The sequence below is a fragment of the Plodia interpunctella genome, chromosome 30 (assembly GCF_027563975.2).
Source record: "Plodia interpunctella isolate USDA-ARS_2022_Savannah chromosome 30, ilPloInte3.2, whole genome shotgun sequence".
Classification (NCBI taxonomy): Eukaryota; Metazoa; Arthropoda; class Insecta; order Lepidoptera; family Pyralidae; genus Plodia; species Plodia interpunctella.
The window spans coordinates 1,645,856-1,672,646 of record NC_071323.1 but is presented as its reverse complement, the minus strand read 5'-3'; the positions used below and the strand labels follow the sequence as shown (position 1 = coordinate 1,672,646).

The following is a 26,791-nucleotide window of genomic DNA, read 5'->3' as shown; positions in this document are numbered from 1 at the left end:
CATGATATATTATTGGCAACATTGAAAATAATTTAAAAAAAAAAACCAAGAAAGAATGACGTAGTGACATGATGGGAAGTCATTCATTTCATATTTCATTCGATATTTACTACGATTTTGACATCAATCAAAAAAATCATTTAGTCGTCAAAATGGCGTTAATCATGTCGATTGTGTCGGTCGCGATTTCGATATTGTACACACCGTTTCTTCTCTTAATTCTATGCGTTATTTTCCTAGCATCTATTGGCAAATCACTAGGAGTTAGAAGACTATATGTCAACATTCTTCTCAAGCTATTCGAGGTAAGTTATATTCTAATTTTTATTTTTTAAAATAATTGATCATTTTGTATTTCTGCTAATTATAATGACATTGCTCAAATTTAATTCTATTCCCTTGTGTTTTTCCTTTATCTTGCGTATGTTAATTTATCGTGCGTAGGTTAGTTTATCGTGCGTTTTATGTTTTCAAGTTAAGGTTATGTTGCTAAGCAGTCCTTTTTATTTGTGTTTTTTATAAATATGGGATATCATGACTCATAAAGCTATGCATGGTTTCGACGATATGGCCGAAATTAAGCTGCGTTTAACGAGTGACATCATCGGTTTCTTGTAAAACACCGGAAATCGATACACAGGTCATATCCATGTGTTTATAAACATATTTTCTAATTATACATCTCTACGACGTATACGAATTAGCTCTCACGTAAACAAGTTCTGCTTAGTTGTGTTTTAGATTTACGTCTGTAAATTGGACCTAGATAAATATAAAGGTCTGAATAGGGTTACCATAATACAGGATTTTTTCTGAGATCTTAGGATTTTTAGACAATTCCAATGATTGCGGCCGGAATCATGAAATCTCAGGACACTTTTGAATTAAATAGAGTTTTTAGATCATATTATTAGCAAGTAAAAAAAAAACAAAAATCTATATAGAGACTAACTGAAACTAAATCATGACATTGCACATATTAAACAAACCTAAACTGTGTGACATGCTAGAAGGATGCTAGAGGATGAGCCAAGGGATTCCTAGTTAACAAAAACTATAATAATACAACCTATTTAATTGCAAATTATGTTATGAAAGAGAATTCTCATATTGCAACGCAAATCTCAAGATTTTACAAAAAGAATCTCTTGACTTTCAAATTTCTCACTCGTTAACTCTAGTCTTAAATCCTTGTGTGCATCAGTTGTTACACTACATACAATTTCGTTGGCTTGTTTATCTATAATCAGTCTTGTAAGCTGTACTGTTGAATTAGTATTTGTGGGTTTTATAGCTCTATAAATAAATATTTATCTATCTGTGTGATAAGCACCCAGGCCTTCAAAATTCTTAATCGAAATAGGATGATACACATCACTTGTTAATAAATATGATTTCCATGTTGATAGAATGGTGATCAAACCTAGAATCCTAATTCAGAGTATTGCCCTGTTATTCATAAAAAAAATAAAATACACTTTAAACTAAAATATTAACTTTGTCACTATCACACATAACAATATATGACATTGACAGAAAGAGACAAAACATAATTTAAAGTGTTTTAACTATTTTAAGAAAGACAAGGTTATATAGTTCATTTGTGCATTCTATTAGTTTAAATATTACTGCAATGCTAAAAATTATAATAGAATAGTTGTAATATTTTTTTTATTAGCCCATAGTTGGGCTTCCTTAACTGTGCGTCGTGACTCTGGGGCGTCCCAGGGGCCCCTGGAGAAAGAAATGGGACTGGCAAATTGCTAAACTGGAGCCCAGTTTTCAGAAACTATGCTCAGGAAAGCAAGCACACCAATCTCATTAGGAAACTGCCAGTTAGATAAACATTTTATCTTCTATACTTTTGTTTTGATTTTGTTCTCATTTAATATGAATGTCCAATTCATGTCTACTGATAACCTGTTACTAGGCTTACAAAAACCATTTAGTACTTTTGGGGACTGGGTTAAGGGGAGTTCATAAAAAATGGTAAAGAACCAAGGTGTGTGACAGTACAAAAAGTTTGGGTAGCCCTGCCCTATAGAGTCCCACTGCTGTGCAAAGGACTCATACAAATGTAGACTTTGTGAGGTGTGTCATCATTAGTTATCTTAGCTCATCAGTTAAATATATTTCAAAAATCCCAGAATGACTTTGACTTGGCTTTAGTGAATCTAAGAGCAAGAAAAACTCTTCGTGTCACCAGTGGAATGGTGTGACTTGAGGTTTAATTAAAGAGTAGGTAAAAATATTTCGTTTATCATGTGTTATCAAACCCTTGAATTCCTCTTCATAAGAATTGATACAATATATTTTTGATCTGACATTTTAATTCTTGTGACCTGATAAAACATTTTTTTTCCCCTTTACATTTAGCAGGGCAGTGAAAAACATGTTTCTGTCAATAAATGCTTCCATGTCTATTGCGGGTGAATGGACAGATCTATCTGGCGCTCGAATCAGCGCCCCCGAATACAAATAATAAATCTAAAGTTAAAGTTTGATTCGGCCAAACTAGCATGGTCTCAATAGCTCAGTGATTAAGATAATTGTACGGGATAGACAGTGGCATGGGGTCAATTCCCGCTCGATTCCAGAATGATTTTATCTCATTTTTATTTTCAAAAATAATATATAGTGATTCCAGCAGTATGGCCTTCTGACAGTCAGAAGAAGTATGTTAAAATGGTTCCTTATTACTGAGACTCCGCTGTACTTCTGTCATCAGGCTGTATCTCATGAACCGCATGTCTTGCTGGAATGTGGTCGATATTCTGACCATAAATGGATGAACCGATTTGGATGCTTTTTTTTAATAACTAATTTTTATGCGGTGGTTCTTAGATATGTTTGATCAAAATCGGTTCAGCCATTCAAAAGTTGTAGCAAAATGAATATAACAAATAAACTTGTTCTTTATTAATTAATTTTAGACTGACTCCACTTACAGTTTTATTGTATGTATAGATATTCTATAATTGATTAAATAATAAGTAATTTAATGGGGACGGTATAATAATATTATGCTTGTTTAATCCTAATGATTGATTAGATATCATTAAACTGGGGGAGTAGTTTGTTCCGGGTCTTATCACACGATAACTACCAGGATAAGCTGATGGCATTGCGGTGCAAAACAAACCAAGAATTATAATAGGCGTTCTGATAAACAAAATCAAAGTTTAACTGTGAACTAGCGGCTCGTTCCGGCTTTGCTCGGGTGAAAACATGATAAAGTTGTACCTTTATTTGGCATTATGTTGCACTGGGCTCGCATCCAGCTCGACAATGATGTAAACATTAATTATTATCCTGTTCATTACTTACGTAGTATTGTAAGTTTTTGTAGCGCTTCGTATGAACAGAGTTTTGATTTTATCAACGGTTTTATCGCGCCAATGAAGTTAGGTTCTTCGGGCGGTCAAAACTGTTTTAGGTAGCAAGCCGAAAGTAAAAGCCTATGATAGACCAAAATTGATACATAATTACATTAAGTATATTAGAAATTAAATGCATTTAAATTATATTTTAAAATTGATATTTTGGTAGGTTAATATCGATCAGAAATAAAAAAGTGTGTAAAGGACGCCGCAAAGAGCTTTGAATTTTCAACTTCAGAAAAACATTGTGAAAAACCTATGCTTTTGTAAAATTAAGCGAAGAATCTTGACTGAAATCTCAGCAGGCCTCATCAAGTTTCGAGTCGAACCAAATCATTTATTCAGAAATTAGACCTTCACAAGCACTTTTGACGTCGAATTTCATGTTATACTAGATGTTGCCCGGGGCTTCGCTCCCGTGAGAATTTTGGGATAAAATATAGCCTATAGCAATCTTGGATAATGCACCTTTCTAATGGTGAAATAATTTTGGAAATCGGTTCGGTAGTGTCATAGATTACACGCCTTAAACATACAAACTCAGAAACGCTTACTTCTTTATATGTATGAGTACATATAGATTTCTCAAAAAGCTACAGACTGCTGGCATTTCGGTACGACCACACGACACACACAAATTCCATCCAGTAGGTAAGTAGATTATGCGTGATGCGCGAAATAAATATTTTTATTTAATATCTCCATGTGTAGTCATAGCCCACATACAGTTTCATTACATTTACTTATAGATAAGACTTATTGTAAATTGCAGTTGTAATTTGTTTTCGATAAAGATTCCGATCTTGCTCTGGTCAAGCGAGAGGACAGATATTCCCGTCTCCCTTTCACATTAACGAGTGCAGGTTATTAGTTATTTCCTACGCTGGAAGCAAGTAATCTGTTCGGTGAAGTAGCTAGGTAACTCTAAGTACTCCTGCCTGCCTGGCATGATAGGGACCAACACTCTTCAAATGAGTTTCTTTCGGTGTTTCTTCTCAGCAGTGGTCGTTCCGAAATGCCAGTAGTTTGTAGCTTGTGAGAAATAAATATAAATATAAAAATTGACGAGAAAAAGTGCCTGTGAAGGTCTAATTTCTGAATAAATGATTTGAATTTGAATTCGAAAGATCTAGGGGACCCCAACTAGCGATTCACTGGTCGCGATTCGCGATTATCAAATAATTTTAGTAGAAAGTCTTTTATTTTTCTATAATTCAATGTGGTTATAATTGACTAAACGGATTACGTGGCCACCGTGTTTGTTTTAATCAACTGGGTGAATTTTCGAACGTTTTAAACGCTGTCATATCTTCCAAATAAAGAACCATTCTAAAATCTTAAAAAATCAAATGTTATTTAAATTTTACACTACACCCCAACAGTGATTATTATTTATAAATTAGACTAGTGAAAAGTTTCTTGTCTTTGTTGAAATTTGAAGAAGCGTAATGACGGCGGTCAAAATGATCGATAATTTACCCAACTGTGACTACATTGTAATATAGACAGGCGCCTTAATATTTATCCAGACAGAGTCATTCCGAATCCCCACTTTAGAATTGAGTCCAGTGGGGGGCTACCATGAAACATAAAACATGCAACACGTTATTGCGTCCACAAGTTCTCTTTATTTTACACGATGCGCACACGATATGAGAAATAGAGACGGCGTGTGCACGTTGTAACGTGCTACGTACTTGTGTTTCGTGGTAGGCCTTAAGCCTGTCCTAATGGCTCTCCGGCAAAGTTCACAACGTGCGTTGTCCACGATATTTGCGTGTCTTTATCTGTATCATACCAGCCGCTAGTCGCGTGAAGTATAGAGGTCAAATATGTATATTACTAATACAACATTACCATGGCATGCATTAATTAGTTTATAATTGCTGGACAGTGAACTGATTAGCTGTTCTTGCCCGCGGCTTCGCCTGCATGATTTTCCCGCGGGATCTGTTATTTTTCCGGGATCAAACTACCTACATGTATACAAAAAATTGGTTGAGTAGTTAAGAGCTTGAAGAGGTTACAAACTTAGATACTTTCGCATTTATAATATTAATTAGGATCTAGCTTTTATCGGTGTCTTCGCTTACGTGAATTTAACACGGGAAATAAGCTTTTTAGCGGAATTAAAAGTAGCTTATATGTTTCTCCATACACATAATTATATTATACTATCTCCGCCCCGGGACCTCGCTGCCGTGCGAATTTCGGGATAAAAAATATAATTAGTGTTATTCCAGGATATATTCTACCCGTGTTCTAGAATTCATAACAATTCGTCCAGTGGATTTTGCGTGAAATACTAACAACATGCAAACATACTTCCTCACAAACTTTCGCATTTACAAAAATAGTAGGATTTATATTTAAAATTATTTAAATACGCTACTGCATTGGAGTATCACTGTAACGATAGTATTTAATTTAATAAATAAATATGTATATGGATATTTTATTTCAAATATTGCAATCCCATTTTAATACGAAGAAATAATTATCCCCAAGGACATTTAATCGGTCGAAGCCGCGTTTAAACAGATAGTATTAAATAAACATTTTACCTTTCTTTCATATTACTAAAGTGAAAGTCACACGGCTTAAATTAACTTGGAAAGGGTCAAACTCCATACAGCAATAATATTACAGTTGAGAGCGTAGGTATTACGTACGACCTATTGTATTCAAGGTGAAGTAAACTCGTGGTTGTTATATGAATTAGTGTGGTACCCTACGAGTAGGAAACGAAGTCATGAAGACATGGTCCCTATAAAGTAAATAATCGATTTTTCTCAGTCGGGATCTAGCAGATATGGAGTGGTTCCATTCTAGGGCGGAGGACTACACGCCTCATATTTCTGACTAGCGGTCCGTCCCTTCGCTTGGGTAGCCTATGTTACTGATCGTTTCGTCTATCTGTGTCAAATTTCATCAAAATCGTTTTTTTTTTAATTTATTATTTACAAACAAACATACCAATACATGGAAGAATTCAAATGTTACACCAAAAATATGCCAGTGACCAGTGACTCATTTAAATGAATCTGAGTCCAGTGTCCAAGTATGGCCCATCCATGCTGCTAGCGATAACATAAGTCTTTTGGGGCATCCACTTTCCGAATTAAATAAATGTAATTTCAATGAAGTAACAACAAGTAACAGAGTATAGTATTTTAAGTTCTCAGAAAGTTGACTCCAACATTTGTTACGTCACTTGTGCAGACTGTCATACAAGCCCCGTATAATTTTTGTATTGTGACACATGGAAAAAAATCTGTTTTTTTTTTACCGTCCACATTCAAAGGTTGTGTGTTCATTCAGTACGTACACTGGCCACTAATAAACGTGTGTCACGATGTGTTCTAGATTCAAATATTTTTTCCACACACTGACAGAAGACATTGCCGCCGATTGTCACGTAAAAAATAGGAATATATTTTTGGAAGGTTAAGTTTATTTTTATTACCACAACACGCTAATTTTAATTTATTGTCGACCAACTAATTAGTCAAACATTAATAATATTTACTTTGAAGATAAACTGGATAGTGCAAATAAATGCATTAAGGTCAACAGAAGGTCGCGGATAACAGACTTATATGGGTAAACTTGACTATTAACGATCTGTTTGTTAATCTCAATCTTATTTAACTATCAATAAAATCGTTGCAATAACATATTGTTGTATTTTGTTGTTGGTCGGACGGTAGGTATATATATATATACACCTCAGACATGCGGCTGTCCTACAACCACAGCTAAATAATAAAAAAAATGTGATTTTTTAAGCAAACCCCGGGTTTCGATACCTAACAGCCGAGAATGTAACCCTCAAATGGGAATGTTCAGAAGCACTTATACTCGACCGATGGCATAAAACATTTGGGGGCGCCCTAACTCTTTCATTAACAAGCAAATTCATTTTCCAGTACGGTCGGCAGCACATTGAGGTTGCGAGGAAGATTACCCGTAGCGACAGCAGCGAAGACGAGAACGATGATGAACCGCTTGTACCAGACAAACCGCCGTCTGCCATCATCAAGGAAAATGGCAGTAATGGTAAGTTTGCACCGCGAAGCTACAGGTGGCCTCCTTGGAGGTATACAACTATTTTTTGCCGCCATTTTGTTTTGGCGGTAAATATGACAGTTGTTGCATTAAAGTTACTTTGTGTAGATACAAAAGTTAAACTTTGTGTAGGCAAATTTATTATGGAGCGTTTTACGACGGAACAACGTGTTTTAATTAGGAAACATGTGGCTTCAACAAGACTGAGCCACGTATCACACGGCTCGAGCCACAGTAGAAACATTAAAAAGAATGTTTCCCGGTCGATTAATTTCGAGAAACGGTGACATTGATTGGCCCCCAAGATCGCCTGATTTAACAGCTCCTGACTTTTTTCTGTGGGGCTGTCTAAAGGGACGTGTCTATGCTAACAGGCCAATGAACCTTCAGAAATTAAAACAAAATATTCGAGACACAGGCACTGAGATAACGCAGGAAATGTGATGAAAATGGTTCGCATCTGCGATGCTGCTAGAGCTGGACATTTGTCTGACATTGTTTTCCATGTTTAACTGCCGGCCCTGAATACTATATTCAATAAGGGGAATACTTGATATATTTTATATTTCATGGAATAAAATTACAAAACTAAAGTGTATACCTGTTATTTGGCCACCCTGTATATAGATCCTTCTTCAGTCTTATTCCTCATGGCTGAGGATCGTGGTCATTAAGAGTGGAATGAAGCACACATAACGACTTTCTTTGGCAATATTAATGGAGTGGTTTGCCATTGCCTTGTCCATTTCACACACTAGATGATAAATTATCGAGTAGAGAGCAGGTTCCTCACGATGTTGTTTTCCTTCACCGGAAGCAGGTGGTGGTCTATGAAGATGTAGTCGTGGTGCGCACAAAGTAAGCAAAAGTCTGTCTTCCGCTTTGACGGCTGAACCGCTGGACCGATTTTGATGAAATTTCTTATGCAAGTACTTCTAACATAATCAACCCTCATAAAATATGTCTTTGAAGCCGCGGAAATAAGCTAATACTATAGGAAATACGCTATAGCTACCAGGAGGCTTACCATCAACTTTTACAGAACGATTCCAATGGAACTCAGTTCTATTTAGGCACCTAAAATGAATCGCATTCATGCTAAAATTTAAGTCGATGGTAGGAATTTGCGATGCAGTTCAGTTTAGGTCGTAAAGTGGATCGCGTTAAGAGATGATGGTAAGCCCCCTGGGGTCAGACTGGCGCGGGTGGAGCTGTGGACAAAAACTACTCAAGTTTATATCATGGATTCATTGTGAACATAACAAAGCACTACAAAATTGATTTTATCATTTGTCTGTAGGTATAGTAAGTAGTAAATGAGTTATGTACTAATGTAATAGACTACGTGTTATGGTTATGTAAACAAATTGTTTTCTGTGCGATACATTAGCATACAAGTTTTAAAATGGCGGAGAATTTTTAGATCTTTGTTTTAGTTTTTTAATGATCCTCATCGTGATTTTTTGCACGTAACTCTCAAGAGGACGAGATAGAAATTGCACTTTTTTACTAGGACCAATAAATTTTGATATATGTATATATTTATTCCACAGGCACCAAGATGACCGTGATAGAAAGAGAGGAGATTCTCGGTCCCTCTCCAGAGCTGAACTACAAGAGGAGTTCCAGCCAAGAGCGAGTCGCGCACAAGGAGCTAAAAAACGAGGTTAGTTTATTGACCGAGCGAGCTAAGCGAGCGAGGTTTACCATTCTATGGGGCAAAAATATATTTTTGTATGTTTGTTTGTTTGTTTGTTTGTTTGTTTGTTTGTTTGTTTGTTTGTTTGTTTGTTTGTTTGTTTGTTTGTTTGTTTGTTTGTTTGTTTGTTTGTAACGCGATAACTTTCGAACCGTTGGTCTGATTATGATGAAATTTAAAAGGTATGTAGTACCTATCTGTCAATAGAATAAAAAAAAATTGTGTTCGCGAAGTCTAATTATAACTTCGCGGCGAACAACTACTTACTTTAAATGATATGAAAGAGTCAAAAAATAAATTTAATCGCTCTTTCTCTTTCATGCTCACGTGTAAATTGGTTTAGGGACTTCATCAAAATGATGAATTTTAAATTTTAATTTTAGGTAAACCTCGAGTTCCACCTGTCACACTCGATGGACCTGGTCAAGGCCGGCATGGAGTCCATCATAGAGGACCAGGTCACGTCCGTCTTCGAAGCTGAGGAGTTGAGGAGTTGGAACTTGCTCACTAGGACTAACAGGTGATTATAATATGTCATATTACAAGCTTTTCTTTAGTTTCTGTCACGATGTCTGTCTGTTATGAAATCTTCTACTTGTTCTTTTTTTGTAACTTAGTTGTAAGAAACACTATCAATATTTTTTTTCTTCTTTTCTTGACCTTATCCTACTCATGTGTGGTCGGCACAGTATGTAAGTTCCTTCCATTTCGTTCTGTCATTCACCATATCCACTGACACCCCTCTCCTGTTCATACTATCCTTGACACACTCCATCCATTTCTTCTAAGGTCCTCTATTCCTGGAACCCTTTACTTCCATCTTTAATGCCCTTTGAGAGACGTGATTTTCTTCTCTTCTTAAAATATGCCCGAACCAGCTTAACCTATAACTATGTAATTTCTCATTAACTTTCATACTTTCAAATTCAAATAATTTATTCAGAAATTAGACCTTCACAGGCACTTTTTCTCGTCAATTTTTATATTTATAGTTATTTTTCACAAGCTACAAACTACTGGCATTTCGGAACGACCACTGCTGAGAAGAAATGCCGAAAGAAACTCATTTGAACAGTGTTGGTCCCTATCATGCCAGATCGGCTTACCATTATTGTTTCTTTTTCTAATAATATATAAAAGTACATAATGTACATAGTCAAAACGTTCCTCTTACGTACTCTTTCCTTATTTTATCTAATCTAGTTGCCCTGTCTATAATAATGGATTATGTCCGAAATAAACATATTATTATTATTATGAAATATTGCATGTTAAATTTCGCATACTTTCATGTAGTCGCGTTCTGCCTCTCTATATACCTTGACTAGATCTATGACTTTTTATAAATGAACCCATTACAATGACAGACAGACAGAAAAAATAAGACTATCGACTAGAGACGGACGCGGGACGAGTCGGACCAAGACGGACGATTGAGATAATACAGACTTGCCTTTTATTTGAAGTGAACCCCTTCATTCCTCTTGTCTTACAGAGTTGAAATTATTATGATAAGCACGAACTGGTGGGGTGCACTCAGGGCAGGCTCCCGACGAGGGAACTCAACAGTTTACTGTTCGGACATGTTTTTGTCACGCGTTGAATGTAACGACGCTGCTTGTGGCAAAGATAACGTTTTTGTTATTTTTGCCACGTAAGCTTTTCTTTCGTCGTTCGTTATACAGGGTTACTAGTATCAAACGCAAAACCTCCTAAAGACCAACACGAGACAGTACAGTGGCGTTATGTAGCGGAATCGAATATAGAGTTAACGTTTTATAGAAACGACATTAAAACTGTTTTTTTTTTGTATTTATTACGTTTAGACAAAAGTCGTAGAACAAAAGATGTAGCGTAAGAAACCAGTAACCCTGTGTAAGGGGCTGTGATATCGGGGACGGTGAACTCGGGTGCCGCGTATTAAATACACGTCAACATTTTGAAGATTCGACTGAATTTTGACCTTGAGAATGTTGTCGTTGCCTGTCAGCTGTTAAAGCTTTATATCCCTCAGGAATGTCCTATCCTAGGGCGGGAACTACACGCCTCGCTACATATACGTACTATAAAATGTTTTTGTTGTTTTCAGACAATATGAGTTCCTAACGTGGCGGTTAACAATAATTTGGGTAATGGGTTTCATAGTTCGATATATGTTCCTGTTGCCGCTTAGGATATTAATCTTCGTTATTGGGGTGAGTCCTTTACATATTCAATACATTATGTATTATATCTAATATATATAGATATACAAAATACATACACAGTTTGCCCAAAGGCAAATTACGAAAACCCCTGTTCAGTTTTCTTAAAACACAGCCAAATTTTTACACCATGTCTAGTCTAATGATGGACGACCTCGGTGGCGCAGTGGTGAAGTTCTTGCGCCACTGAACCGAGAGGTCGCGGGTTCGATCCCCGGTCGGGTCATGATGGAAAATGATCTTTTTCTGATTGGCCCGGGTCTTGGATGTTTATCTATATATGTATTTGTTATAAAATATAGTATCGTTGAGTTAGTATCCCATAACACAAGTCTCGAACTTACTTTGGGGCTAGCTCGATCTGTGTGATTTGTTCTAATATATTTATTTATTATGGAATATTGTAAAAGAATAAAAATAACTGAGAACCTCCTAATTTTTTCTGAATTATTATGAAAATTACAAAATATTTTTTTGCTCTCCCGTTCTTAACGTTATGTCAAAAATCAAAATTAATTCAAATCGTCTAAAGACACTACATTTTTATTTTATTTGCTTGGAAGATTATCAGCTAAACAGTATCGTAATAATAAAATAGAGATTAAAAGACCAACACTCTCCTATTTCCGCATGTACCCGGTTGCTAACGGGGCTGTGACGCACAGAAGCCCGTGGTCAGTGTAAAAAAAAAAAGAAGTCTACCAGTGTGCAGGTTTCCTCACGATGTTTTCCTTCGCCGGAAGCAAGTGGTGGTCTATGAAAATTACTATACATGAGTCAGATTGGTGTACAAATACAAACTCATGTGCCGAGGTATTTGTGTTTGGCTCGTGTTTAAAAACACTGTGTATGTATTTAAACTTAAGTTTACTATATGTGATTTCTTTTAATGATATAATATCTTGAATTTTTCAAATGTACATCAAAATAATTATGTCACTTATTTCTTCATGTTTTGAAGAAGAACAAAACATATCCTATGTAGATTTTGATAAATACAACACTAGAAAAGTGCGAAAAAATATCGACATATTATTTTATATTAAAAGATATTATTTTACAAAAGCTAATCAGTAGATGAAAACAGGAATGCAATATGCAATAATTACATAAAAATAATTTAATAGTAATTTCTACCATTCTAACCGAATTCTACCATTGCGATGGCAACACCAGGTATTGACGATGATAATACTGACAACGCTGGTCAGCTGTTTGCCCAGTGGACGCCTACGCCTATTTTTTGGAGCCATATCATACAAAATGTCCATAAGAATACTTATACGGAGTCTGTCCTGTGTTGCCACATTTCACAACACGGAGCACATGCCGAAAAAGAACGGGTTCTGTGTTGCCAACCACACGAGCCCGATCGATGTTGCCGTACTGAGCATTAACAATTGTTTCTCTTTGGTAGTATTTTTTTTAATTCAGGGATTTTTTTTGTTTACGTCCAATTTTATGTGTTGTGTTTAAAAGCATGCGGGGGGGGCGTACGTTTTGTGTATAGAAATGAGAATGTTTAATTTATTTTTGTCGTCGTTACAAGAAAATTAATAGGACAACGAGGCGAAATCGGCTTTTTTTCATACAAAGCACAATAAATTATACGCCTAAACCTTCCTCTGGAATCACACTATCTATTGTTAAAAACTGCAAAGATCCGTGCAATAGTTTCTGAGTTTATCGCGAACAGACAAACGCGGCAGAGGACTTTGTTTTATAATATGTAAGGATACAATCATTGTTGATTAGATTAGTAGTGCTATGGATTTACCTACTTTAGTTGTTAACAAAGAAAGATACAGAAGTGAGGGTAAAAAATTTACTTGCGTCGTGTCGTTGTTATAACATTATGTAATAAATGTTCCTTCTTTAGATTTGAAGTATTCGTACATAGATAGATACTTGTTTGAAATCATTTCGCAAATATTAAATACTAGACGTTGCCCGGGGCTTCGCTCCCGTGGGAATTTTGAAATAAAATAATACTGTAATATGATATGATATACTGATACATGTACCCTTGTATTTAAATAAATAATAAATAAAATATAGCCTATAGCAATCTTGGATAATGTAACTTTATAATGGTGAAATACTTTTTGAAATTGGTTCGGTAGTTTCGGAAATTCCTCGAACATACAAACTCACAAACGCAAACCCTTTATATAATAGTATAATAGATGACGAATTTTAGGCTTCCAAAAGCGTAGCGTAACCAAACGGGACCCTATTACTGAAACTCCGCTGTCCGTCTGTCACCAGGCCTGTATCCCATGAACCGAACCCATGTAAATTGCCACAGATGATGTATTTCTACAGCCGCTGTAACAACAAATACTAAAAAACGGAATAAAATAAATATTTAAAGGGGCTCCCATATCATAAACATCTTTTATTTGCTCGTTTTATACAGATAATGTTACGGAAAACGGAACCCTCGACTCGCACTTGGTCGATTTTATTTTAAAGTTTGTCAATTATCATTTCTATACACAAAACAAACGGGAAAAATGTGTACATTATATTTGCTTACTGGCCATTCGATAAGCAACTTTATGGTGAAACATTTTAAGGTCGTATATTCTACATTCCATTCGGGCAAAATCTTTGAAACTATCACACGAAGTTGCATCCACATAGCACTAATTTTTTATGTACAATTTTAAGCGTTGTTGGCGTCTTTAAACATGGACTTTATGTGGTGTAAGAATATTTAGAAATTGTATATTATATATATATATATATATATATATATATATATATATATATATATATTTATGTTTAATTAACGTTATTTAAGACTGTATTGTATGAAATTTTGTACAAATTGTGGACTAAAGGGTCCATCACATTTTTATCATATTTTATTAATTATCTCGCACGATATCCTCGAGAGGATATGGAGATATTCTTGGACGGAACAACACGCCATGTAACTAGATAGTAGACACAAATTTAGCATGATTTGTATAGATAATTTTTTTAGTTCTCCCCAAATAATTAAAATAAATTGATAAAAACGTCATTGCGTCCACTTGAGTCCACCATTTGTATATTTTTTTCATCAAATACTGTCTTTAATAAACAAAATATAGTGATTTCTTTATTGAATATGGTATATTATAAAATTTTAAATAGGAAATTATAACGAGCTCGAACAAACATAAAAATGCCATGTGAATGTAACTGTGCATCTTAACATCACTGTCATATCGGGGTGACCATTGATTACGTGAGGCGCTTCGAGGGGGAAGGGGGTCGGGATCTGAAGGGGGTACGTGTCGGCAAATATCATGTGACATTTAAATTTTTCTTTAACAAAAGTTTAAGAAAAATTTAAAGCTGCAACACTCGTTATTATTTGAAAACAAAAATATGCAGTTTTATTAAAAATAAATACATGATATTCGTCGACGCGTGATCAGTGCTACTATTTACTTTCTCAACACGAGCGAAGACTGTTAGTGTGGGTTTGCATTTCGTCCAACCAATCAGTGTCGTGACACGACGATGACACCGCAATGTGATTGGTTGGTTGGCTGCAAATCGACTCGATGGCAATGATGTAACAAAGTCGTAATACGGCTTTGCACACATTACAAGACGCCCGTAACGTCCTCGGTTGGATTTTCGAGCACTTTGACCGCCGTCATTACCGACCTTCAAAATAAAGAACCATTCTTAAATCTTTGAAATCTAATAAGTATTGATAAAATTTTACACTACCCCCAATACACGATGCTAATCCAAACTAATATCATAAATTCGAAAGTGAGTTTGTTTGTTAGTTACCTCTTAACGCTTTATAAACTCCACCAAACTTCTTGAAATTTTGCATACATATAGTTTGAAGTATGGAGAAGGACATAGGGTACCTTTTCATCTCGGAAAAATAAGTAGGCGAAGCCGCTGGCAAAAGCTATAGTCATTCATAAAATCAGGGTAGTTAAAATATTTTAATCTTTATTGAAATCAGTATTAGGTTAACGACGGTGATCGATATGCTCAAAAATTCAGCCCCCTCACGTGTGTTTGTGGCGACCCCGATCCCAACCACATCGCTTTTGGGCATAGGTGTGGTGGCTAGTAGTTTGCACCGCGTGCATCGGCACCATCCCGGACGGTCCGTTCAAACAGCGTGTGAACTATGCTGTCTCCATCATGTGTTTCAATTTCCTCTCGCGATGCATATCTGCGGTGATCACATACCACGACACAATGAACAAACCGAGAGGCGGTATATGCGTTGCGAACCACACGAGCCCCATCGACGCTTTGGTGCTCATGTGCGACAGTTGTTACTCGCTGGTAAGTTTTCTTTTTAATATTTAAGGCCTATTTCATCACATTCCGACACGGATTTCAATTCGCAGTTCTCTGTTTTACTCTGATTATAATAACGTGTGATTGAAGGTCGTCTGCGTGGGTATTTAACTCAAATTTCTGCCGCCGAACAACAATGATTGCAATATTGTGTTAAAGTCTAAAATACACTTTAAAAAATCCTTATTACTTCGTAGTTAAATTCCGAATAACAGAGGTAGACTTTGGTTCAAAGGTCGTCTGCATGGGACCTGCATGACTCTCATCTGTATCAGCCAAACAGCAGTGCTTGCATTGATGGTTTCCGGTTTGAAGGGTGAGAGAGGCGGTGTGATTACTGGGTACCGTGGCAAATGATCCTAGGACACGAAGTAGGCTGTGGTATATACTAGATGAATCTTCGAAGCTATTTGTCAGTTAGCTCTATTCAATACAACTCCTTGGTATTTTACATAACTTTTAGATACTTTATCAGGAAGCGGTGAAGCGCAGGCCCATAGGGCCTGTTTTACCACTTTCTGATAAAACATTCAAATAATCTGCCAGAAGTTATTTGCCAGTTAGTTAACGCTATCTGTTCAATATGTTATCTATCAGATACTTTATCAGCAAGCGGTGAAACAGGTCCTTACCCTCTTAAAGCTAAACATATTTGCAATACCGATATATTTCAGAGCTAAAACACCAGATCTTTGGTAAGTATGTAGTTTAATTATAATTATTTAAAACACACTCATCTTGGGTAAAAAAACCATGTAAAAATGGTGTGTATTATTCATTACTTGTCGGGTGACATCATACAAATTGTATGGTACGAGGTTAAATGTTGTTTGTAATGCTTTAAGGTTAAAAAGGTTTAATATTTTATCATTTAATTTGTGTTTTATGCCAAACAATTTGGAATAAGGAAACAGAATTGTTTTCTTTTTTATATAGGTCGTAGAGAGAGAAAGCTATAATCGTAATTTTGTTTCATTCATACAAGAAAGAGAAATGTGTATTAGAAATACACGAGACGAAACGGGACAGAGCGTTGATATATTTTGTCCCTCACTGTGTGCCCGGTTTTACAACACTCAAATCTGCTGCTTTGGATTTAGAGATGGGCGTGTAAACGATAAGCATATAACGTAATACTATTATATAATTTAAGCACAAAAATAGGTGAATTGATTTGAGCAACTATCATTAAATGCTTAAAATTTTAACACTTGGGCAATTTCGATTAGAAATTTTGGTTAATTGGAATCGTTCAATGCAAAAATGTCGTAACATAAAACAAGTTAAAACTATCAGTAAATTAAATTCTGCTACAAATGTGTTAGCATTTTTTTTTTCAACGATAAAAATAATATGCTATTTTAGCAGTTATGAAAAGCTAATTTTAAAAAATAATTCATCGATTACCTCTGTTATTTATTTAAACCAGTTTAGCCCATTTATATTTGTGTGGTATGTTGTATGGAAATGTTATATAATGCCTTAATTCTTAGTTTTCTTTGTCATTGATATATAATGGTCGTTTTATAGCTATACGAGAGATCGATAATACTATAATTCTAACTAATATTATAAATGAGACACTAAGTTTGTTTGTTTGTTACCTCTCTTATCTGCTCAAATTTTGCATAGGTACATGTAGTTTGAAGTTTTGAAGTATGGAGTAGGACATAGAGTACCTTCCATCCCGGAAAATTAACGCGAGCGAAGCCGCGGCCGAAAGCTAGTTAATTTTACACCTAGACCTGCCTCCAGAATTACACTATTAAAAACCCGCATCAAAATCCGTTGCGTAGTTTTAAAGGTCTAAGCATACATACAGACAGCGGGAAGCGACTTTGTTTTATACTATGTTGTGATACGTTTAGAGGTCCCAAAGACAAAACTAAAGACAACTAGCGTAGCCAAATGAGACATACAAAACTACCGGTAGGTTTGTGAAAGGCACACGGTGAGGGACAAAATATGTCAGCGCGTCTTTTCCCTTTGTTCTCTTGTATCTGACTGTAGGTCTGAATTTCGACAGAACATTATTTCGACAGGGTCTCAATTTCGTAAAACACTATTTCGACTTCAATTACTTAGACAAAACACATATTCGACTAGCGTTATTCCGACAGAAACTACTTCGACAAGACGCACACCTTCGAAAAATACTACTTCAACAGTAGCCTGTCAAGACGAGCCAAGCGAAGCGCAAGGGCACGTATTTCTTTTGTATGAGTGAAACGAACTATTTGACGATGTCTACGAAATATTCCAAATTCTAATGGTTAACCCGCATGCATGTATTCGGGGATAAAATTTTGTATTTAAATGTGTTTAAATTCTACACAGTAATAGGTTATTCCACATTTTTTTTTATGAAACTGAAGAACTTTTGTTGACCAAATAGCCTAAGCAAATAGCCGGTAACTTTAATTTAAATTTAACTCAAAAGTACACATTAGACACTCCCTGTTATTAATACAAAAATGAGGCATACTTTAAAGTTTGTTTTGTTTCGTTCTGTCAATGCCAAACTTTGTAAATGATATATTTAAATAATTATGATATATTTAATATCAGTGGAATACCTTATTATAAAGGTTCTTTTAAAAAGGTTAACAATGTTGTTAAGTAGGTATATCTTTTTTGTAAAGATTTGTTTTTTACAAAAATTGCATTTTTGCAATGTTTACAAGCTTTCATTTTCGTCGTTCAGAAATATGTTTTATTCAACGGTTAACTTAATTAACCTTTGTTAGGTCATGCTTATAATAATGAATGGTTCAAACTAAACGCGTATACAAAATTTCAACTCAGTCTGTAGAAGATATCTGCTTCAAGGCATGCAAGATTCCACCCGAACAAAAGAAGACACATTCGATCGATTATATTGATCGATATAATCTCCTTTTTTGGAAGTCGGTTAAAAATACCTTTCAACATTGTATACCTTTCGTTAAAGCACCCACGAAAACGGAATATATTTAGTTTTTTCTTACAAGTCGTATGATGTAAACAATATTACCGTGTCTTTTTATGATTTTACAACAATACAAATTAAAATAGACTTTTTAGGAAATTACTTTCGCGGTCATTTAATGTTTCACTTTTTGTTAAATAATAAAATATTTGATTTATTATCAACAATAAGTACTGTGAAGAATGTTTACATGTTACGACTCGTAAAAATAAACGTAGACTTACACGAAATATATATTAATTTAAAGGCGTTTTCAGATTGGTCAGAGACACGGTGGATTTCTAGGTTTATTGCAAAGGGCGCTGGCTAGGGCTTCGCCCCACATTTGGTTCGAGAGGTCTGAGGTCAAAGACAGACATGCAGTCGCAAAGAGGTAACAATATTGTACTTCTCTCTCAGGATTTCCCAGTCATAGTTACATGCACGTTTTACTTGCCTAGCAATATTTTGTCTACGTGCTCAGTCCGTGATTCTGAACGACTTCTAGTATGGGAGTAACTCCGAAATCGCGAAAAAAAAATCAGCTGTTCCATACAAAATTAAATACCTAACTTGTGGAAAATGTATCGATCAGCTGATTTTCTTTCGCGATTTCAAAGTTGCTTTCATACGAAAAGTTGTTCAGTACCATCGACTGAGCGAGCATGTAGATTAAAATGATGCCAATATATACGAAATCACCCTGTATGTATGATTATTATGTGTGGTTACTTAACAGGGTGTTAAATAACCAAACACAATGATTAAATGTCACTTTAATTGATCTGATGTATTAATTACGTAATTTACTATATTTTTATTCTCATCAAAGTATATTACAGACGCTTAGCTTTTTAATAGAAGATATTTTGTGTGACAATTTTCAATAATTTTATTGGAAATACAACTTTTATTTTATTTATTCATTCAAATTTTGACATTTTTAATAATGATGTAAATTCGTCCTCCTAATTTTTAATATATGTATAAGACCTATATTTGTTAATTGACGTCCTTGGAGAAAAGGCCGCGGTGAGGTTTGTTGCGCCGCTTCTTCTTCACCTGCGCTTTGGAAGCCGGCGGTGGACTTAGTTTTAAGTAATTTTTTGACGTCAATAAGTGATGTATATCATCCTAAATTGAATAAAGAATTTTGAATTTGAATTAGGAAAGCGTTTTGACTGACTCCCATACAAGCTCTTCAGCTATATCTACGCAACCAATCTACTTGAAATTTGGCATACATGTATTTGGATGCATGAGCCAGGATCAGGACATGGGTACCCGGCGTCCCGGAAAAATAAACATTCCCGTGGGAAATTCACGCGGTCGAAGGCGCCGTTGGAAGCTAGTAATAATATAATTATGTTTGCAGGCTGGCGTTGCACATATCTGACCCGCACAACCCTCCTATACTCATTTTCCCTGAAGGCACATGTATTAATAACACATCAGTGATGCAGTTTAAGAAGGGCAGCTTCGAAGTGGGCGGCACAATATACCCTGTCGCGATCAAGTGAGTCTATTGTTATCAAAATCGAATCATTTATTCAGAAATTAGGCCTTCACAGGCACTTTTTCACGTCATACTCTAAATTAAATTATGTTTACCAAAGCTACAAACTACTAGCATTTCGGAACGACCGCTGCTGAGAGGAAATGCCGAAAGAAACTCATTCAAACAGTGTTGGTCCCTATTATGCCAGAAGGGCTTACCATTTTTGAAATATAAATTTATGTATAATCAGTAATATAACAATGTAAGTACACAATAAAGTACATGGTCATAAAGCGATACTAAAATATATTATACAAGCGTTTGATTGATTGATATTGAAGCTTCAAGCTGTTTTTATTCAAATACAAATAAATTGTATAAGAATATCACACAGATTGAGTTAGCCCCAAAGTAAGTTAGAGACTTGTGTTATTGATTATTAAATTCTCTCTCTTAAATAACTCGCACAATGTTATACCTTTAACAGTAAATGGTAAAGCTCTAGAATGGGTACATAGTACTAAGTTCCTGGGCATCACTGTGGACGACAAATTAAAGTGGGATAAACATATTGAAATCACGGCCAAAAAACTTAGTACGGCAGATTTGAATTTGAATTTGAATTGGATACTAAGTCTGATATACTACATATCTGATCTAGCTGTGAAAACTACTATATATGAGTCAGATTGGTATACAAACTCATATGGCACGAGTAGGATACGAATCGATCCACAGGCTTGGTTAGATTGGACCTTGAGACGCGTTTTTGGTTGGGACCCTCTGAAAATGTCTTCCTGGGTCCTTGTCTTAACTGGTTGTAAATTGTACTTTGTCCAGGTACGACCCCCGCTTCGGCGACGCGTTCTGGAACAGCTCCAGGTACGGTATGCTGCACTACCTGCTCAACATGATGTCGTCGTGGGCCATCGTCTGCGACGTCTGGTGAGCGCCACCTTGTGTTGCAATGTGTTGTGTCGTCAGTTAGATCAATACATTTTTGTACGTACTTAGGATACAGTTGATGCAGGTCCAACGCTCAACCATCCACCAGAACCTAAACTAGGAATTTTTCGTGGGCGTTATTTCAAGTAACCGTTTTATACAACTGTTTTCTATGCTCAACAACGATCCAACTGGTTTAATCACAACTGCAAAAGTAGTTGGAATGCCCAACTGGTTTGCTTCCGACGAGCCGCGCGCGGCGCGAGAGAACTGTGGTGTGAAATAAAAAAAAACTGATTTTTTTTCTAACTTATTGTTGTTCTCAACTGTTTTGCCTACGTGCAATGCGTTGAGCCAAAAACGCTACGAATCAGATGAAAAAACAAAGCCACGTTGTTGTATCAAACCAGTTGGCAACGCCAACTGGTTTAGTAACTAGTTGCTCATTGATCAAAAACAGTTACGTTGGCTCGAAAAACGTCAACGACCCACCACTACTAGGAATTGGCCTGTGTCTTGCTTGGTAGAAGGCGTTACGGAAGAACTGGCAGAATCTGAAGTACTTAAGATTGATGGAACTTTACACATAGATACCACGAGCCTCATATCGGCGACGCACGCACGCTAGATCATCAACTCTGATCTGTTTGACCTTCTTATCTTATACAAGACGATGTGAGTTTGTTACCTTTTCACGCAAAATCCACTGGTCCGATTGTTATGAAATTTGGCACACTGTTAGAATATAACCTGGAATAACAAATAAGGTACTTTTTATCCCAAAATTATCACGGGAGCCGCGGGCATAAGCTTAATAATATTACATAAATGTGGGATTGCAACACTGTAAGAATGAGATAGTGTATATGTGAGATAGTGTGTATGAAAGAGATGGAAGAAGGTTGGTATGGGAAAGGGACGAATGCATGGGTGTGAGAGGGACAGAGAGAGTTTTAAAAAATGGCGATGTAAGACGAAATTGTAAAGACGTGTCAAGTGGGCAAGAATAAAAAGAACTGAAATTGTCGAGAAGATTATCATTTTATTGAACCCCTCCGATCCCACATAAATAACAAAACAAATATGATCAATCAGGTACTTGCCAGCGATGCACCGCGCGGAGACAGAGTCTGCGGTGGATTTCGCGAACAGAGTGAAGGCCGTGATCGCGCGCCGCGGCGGCCTCGTGGACTTGCAGTGGTCAGTATTGTTTGATTTTTTTTTTCCAGCCATTAAAACCCCTTCCACACGATACAATTTGATTGCCCAATTCGATTGCCGATTGAATTGGACCCAAACTGATCGTCCGTCCACACGTACACAACTAAATCGCCAATTTCATTATTTGATTGAACAATCCCAAATCGGCCGATTCCGGAATGATCTTGAATTCGATATTCTGTCCACACGCGACCCTATTTGATTATCAATCAATTTTATTTTATTTATTTAGGACAAAAAACTATTGTACAGTAGATTAACTTAGACAATCTTAATTAAATATGTGAATACTTGGACAACCAGCAACGTTATCCTCAAATTGCATAAATGTATTACAGAGTAATCGTAACGCACAAAACAAAGCAAAGCTGACACACATTCATACATTGAACATATAACTTAACAAATCTACACAATGACTAACCGTGAATGAGACTACAAAAAAAAATTTAATTTGATTTCAAAAATACTTAACTCATGATACCTTTTTTAAATAAAGGCAGTGCCAGGCCTTTTTTTAATAACGCAAATATAATCTACACCCGTGAAATGGTCATTGTACGATTGCATGGGGCGGTGCAATGGTGCGCTTCTACCCGCATTAGTTCTACAAAATTGACGACCTCGGTGGCGTAGTGGTAAGATTCTTGCCACTGAACCGAGAGGTCCCGGGTTCGATCCCCGGTCGGGTCATGATGGAAAATGATCTTTTTCTGATTGGCCCGGGTCTTGGATGTTTATCTATATATGTATTTGTTATAAAATATAGTATCGTTGAGTTAGTATCCCATAACACAAGTCTCGAACTTACTTTGGGGCTAGCTCAATCTGTGTGATTTGTCCTAATATATTTATTTATTTATTTAATTTAGATTCAAATAAACAAGATGTTAAAGCATTATAGACTCGGCCCAATCTCCTAGGCGCTCTATAAAGCAGTTGGTTGGTTAATTCAATACTATCAAATATTACGACATTTGATCCAATATCGTCCTTCCCTTCTTTAATGTATCTAAACCAAATTTGTTTAGTAAATAATCATAAGAAGAAGATTTGTCATGATTACAATTATAATTAACTACTCGAAGAAACTTACGGTGAACTCTTTCAATAAGATCACTATATCTGTCGTAAAAAGGGTTCCAAATGACTGTTGCTGATTCAAGTTGGGATCTTATAAGGGATTTGAACAGGATTAAATAGGAAGAGGAAAGTCTAAAAATCTAATCAAATTGGGCGTAAAATTGGGTCGTGTGGAAGGGGTTCAAGTCCAATATATAAATAAATGGACAACACTCAACGACACACACTGAGCGCTGAGCTTGTATCGCGGGCCCAATATTTGTGAACACAGGTTCAAATATTGGTTCAGATATTTGCCTGCGCGAGAAAGGACATCTAAACCTTCCTCAGGAATCAGTGTGATTGGTGTATAATTTATTATGTCTTTACCCGAGCAAAGCCGGATATCAATATAAAAGACTAGCTTTTGCCCGCGGCTTCGCTCACGTCAATTTCATAGTTAAATCTCGGTCATTTTTTAAGAAAAATGATGAAGAGTATATGTTTACCAATTTTCAGCTTTTTATTTTGAAATTTCTATTAGGCTCCATACAATCTTTCACCCCCCTTTTGATTATTTATTTATTAATTTGTTGTAAACAACCAAAATCCAGATTTTCAAGTCACTAACTCCCAACGGTGTAGAACTTTCATATAAAAGTTTTTCACCCATTTCACCCCTTTCGGGGTAGAATTTCTAAAAATCCTCTCTTAGTGCTCCCCTGCACTCCCCAGGGAACCTACATGCCAAATTTCAGCTTCCTACGCCCAGTAGTTTCGGCTGTAAGTTGTCTGTCTCTCAGTCGCTCTATATATTTAATAATAATCTATGTTTACTTTTGCAGGGACGGCCAACTGAAACGTATGAAAGCTAAGAAAGAATGGAAAGAGCTACAGCAAGAAGAGTTCAGTAAAAGATTAAAAGGAGAATAAAAATGCGCGTACGGCGCAACAGTGATTATGTAACGCGATTTTAATACTTGTGATTTTTGTGGAAATGTGATAATTTAAAACGCGTACAAAATAACAGTGAACGGAACGAGTATTTTATTGTGATATTGTTGGGGTAACGCGTATCGGATAACAGGTATATACGATGTTAGTATAAGTGAGATACTTGTTTTCAACGCGTATTTTGGAACAGTGACAGTGTTCTGTTTAATGATGTGTTGTGATTCGGTGCAAGAGTTAAAGCTAAGAACGAGACCAATTGGATGCCTAATTAAGTATTTTTATAGTATTTTATTTTTATACTTCTAACCCTTATGTATGCCAAATACGGAAGGTGTTTTACCGGTTGTGGCAAACATTCTAAATTTGTAAATTACGCAGTAGGTCGCAGAACGTAACTTTCGCAAAATGACATCTATTCTAATTCTAATATTATAAATGCGAAAGTAAGTTTGTTTGTTGCCTCTTCACGCACTATCTACTCAACCAAACTTCTTGAAGTTTTGCATAATATGTAGTTTGAAGTATGGAGAAGGACATAGGGTAGGTACCCTATAATTCCGAGACGTAAAGGTTTACGTCTCGGAATATTAACGCGGGTGAAGCAGTGGGCAAAAGCTAGTCTTGAATAATTTGGTCACGTTTACGCTTCTTCATCTGCCCTTTGGATATTCGGCAGTAGATTTAGTTTTAAGTAAATTTTTCGATAAGTGTTGTACATTATCTGAAATTGAATAAAGAATTTTGAATTTGAACGGTGTCATTTGAAAAACCTCATTTTGGCAGGACATATTTCTTTCCTAAGAAAATTATGCTACTGCAATTATAATTGGGTACTGTTACGTACGGTACCCTAGTTATTCACAAAAAATATAGAGCATATTTCCACTAAGTATTCTTTGATTTCTTTTTAATGAATAATAGGGTTAAACTATGTAAATTAAAACAACATAATTTGATGAATATGACGTCTTAAAAACGTTATAACGTTAAAGTGATATTATGCTAAAGCGGACAAATTTTCCGCGATGATATTATGCGAAAGAGACGTTTTGCTCCAATACCGCGTGGTCTTTCGGCCTATAACGTTTGTAGTTTTGTACTCTCGTAGCTATGAAACTTGTGCAAGCGTCTTTTGGTCTTGTTCTGAAGCTAAACATATACCGCGATAAACGAATGCCCTTCTCACACGATGCGTAAGATTATTGTGGAAACTTAAAGGAAAATATCGTGTGGAAACCTGCACAATGTTAATCTTTTATATAATCTCTCTCTCATTTGAGCGATTTTCTGGTTTCCCCCGCAGTAGCTGAGCATCAGAGCCCATAATAATAATAAGTAATTTTAATTATAGTCGTATTCTACATTCTTTATTGGCATAATATGGATTCGAAATAGCAGATAACAATATTGCCGAAATTGTACTTTAAAGCCAAAAAAACAACTTTCGTGGTAATATTAATTGAGTGGTTTACTAAATCAGTAAATAATCGTATAAGCCATGTCACATGCATTTAGATGACTCGAATAAAAAAGTCACACCCGTATTGGGCATAACTAAGAAAAATATAAATTAGAAAAGTGCCTTCACATGCACTTTTCACGTCATATTCTAAACTATGTAACAATTCTTCAAGCTAGAAACTGTTAGCATCATAAGGAAAAATATCGTGTATAATATCTATAAGAGTTGAAAACGAATTTTTAAACGAAATAAATTTTTCGCCAAAGATTGGTTCTTCAAATTTCAACAAAGACAAGCAACCTTTTACTATCCTTATTTATAAATAATAATCACTGTTGTGTGTAAAATTTAAATAACATTTGATTTTCAATATTTTAGAATGGAATTATCTTTAAAGAATATCTTTATTTTGAAGGATGATAACATTCAAAACACTCGAAAATTCACCCACTTGGGTGGGGGGATTCACTCTCGTGCAATCAACAGCACATCAAGTTACTCTGCATGAGCCTCTATGGCGCGGTAATAGCGACGAGTTTGCAATTAATTTGGGTAGGTTGATGTGCTGTTGTCTGTACTATATATGCTCACGTACGAGTGGACTACGATCTGTGTGCGAAGGGCCTTACTTCAATTCCCGCTGTATGTTGCCTTGCGTCCAGAAATGTCAAACTTTTGTATATTATTTTTTGTAAATAATGTATCATTTCTATAAATTATAAAATGAAGTGTGACTGATTTTAAGACATGTAATGTCGTATAATTGAATAGTAGGAATTTGTGAATTATAAGAATAACCAAATTGTTGTTTACACTTTTTTCTTTTATGTTTTATTATTTGCCCTCTTAATCCAAACTAATGTTATAAATGCGAAAGTAACTTTGTTACCTCTTCACGCTCTATTTACTCAACCAATCTTCTGAAATTTTACATACGATTCGTTTGAAGTATGGAGAAGGACATAGGGTACATTTCATCCCGGGAAAAAATACTGTTTCTGTGGGAAATTCACGCGGGCGAA

General features: G+C 35.8%; 1 protein-coding gene across 2 annotated transcripts; it reads left to right on the top strand.

Moving 5' to 3' along the window:
• Window positions 1–121: 121 nt before the first annotated feature.
• On the top strand, window positions 122–26,583 carry Gpat4 (Glycerol-3-phosphate acyltransferase 4). Of its 2 annotated transcripts, none has more exons than XM_053767112.2 (11): window positions 122–305; window positions 7,310–7,439; window positions 9,002–9,114; window positions 9,531–9,667; window positions 11,237–11,342; window positions 15,432–15,665; window positions 18,906–19,021; window positions 20,003–20,143; window positions 20,966–21,070; window positions 22,166–22,270; window positions 24,199–26,583. In XM_053767112.2, exons 1-11 carry the CDS (start codon window positions 153–155, stop codon window positions 24,284–24,286), a joined length of 1,428 nt encoding a protein of 475 aa, XP_053623087.2. In that variant the 5' UTR covers window positions 122–152; the 3' UTR covers window positions 24,287–26,583. The 2 variants fall into 2 exon arrangements, with proteins under 2 accessions (XP_053623087.2, XP_053623086.1); XM_053767111.2 differs by lacking the exon at window positions 15,432–15,665 and adding an exon at window positions 12,528–12,764.
• Window positions 26,584–26,791: the final 208 nt, after the last annotated feature.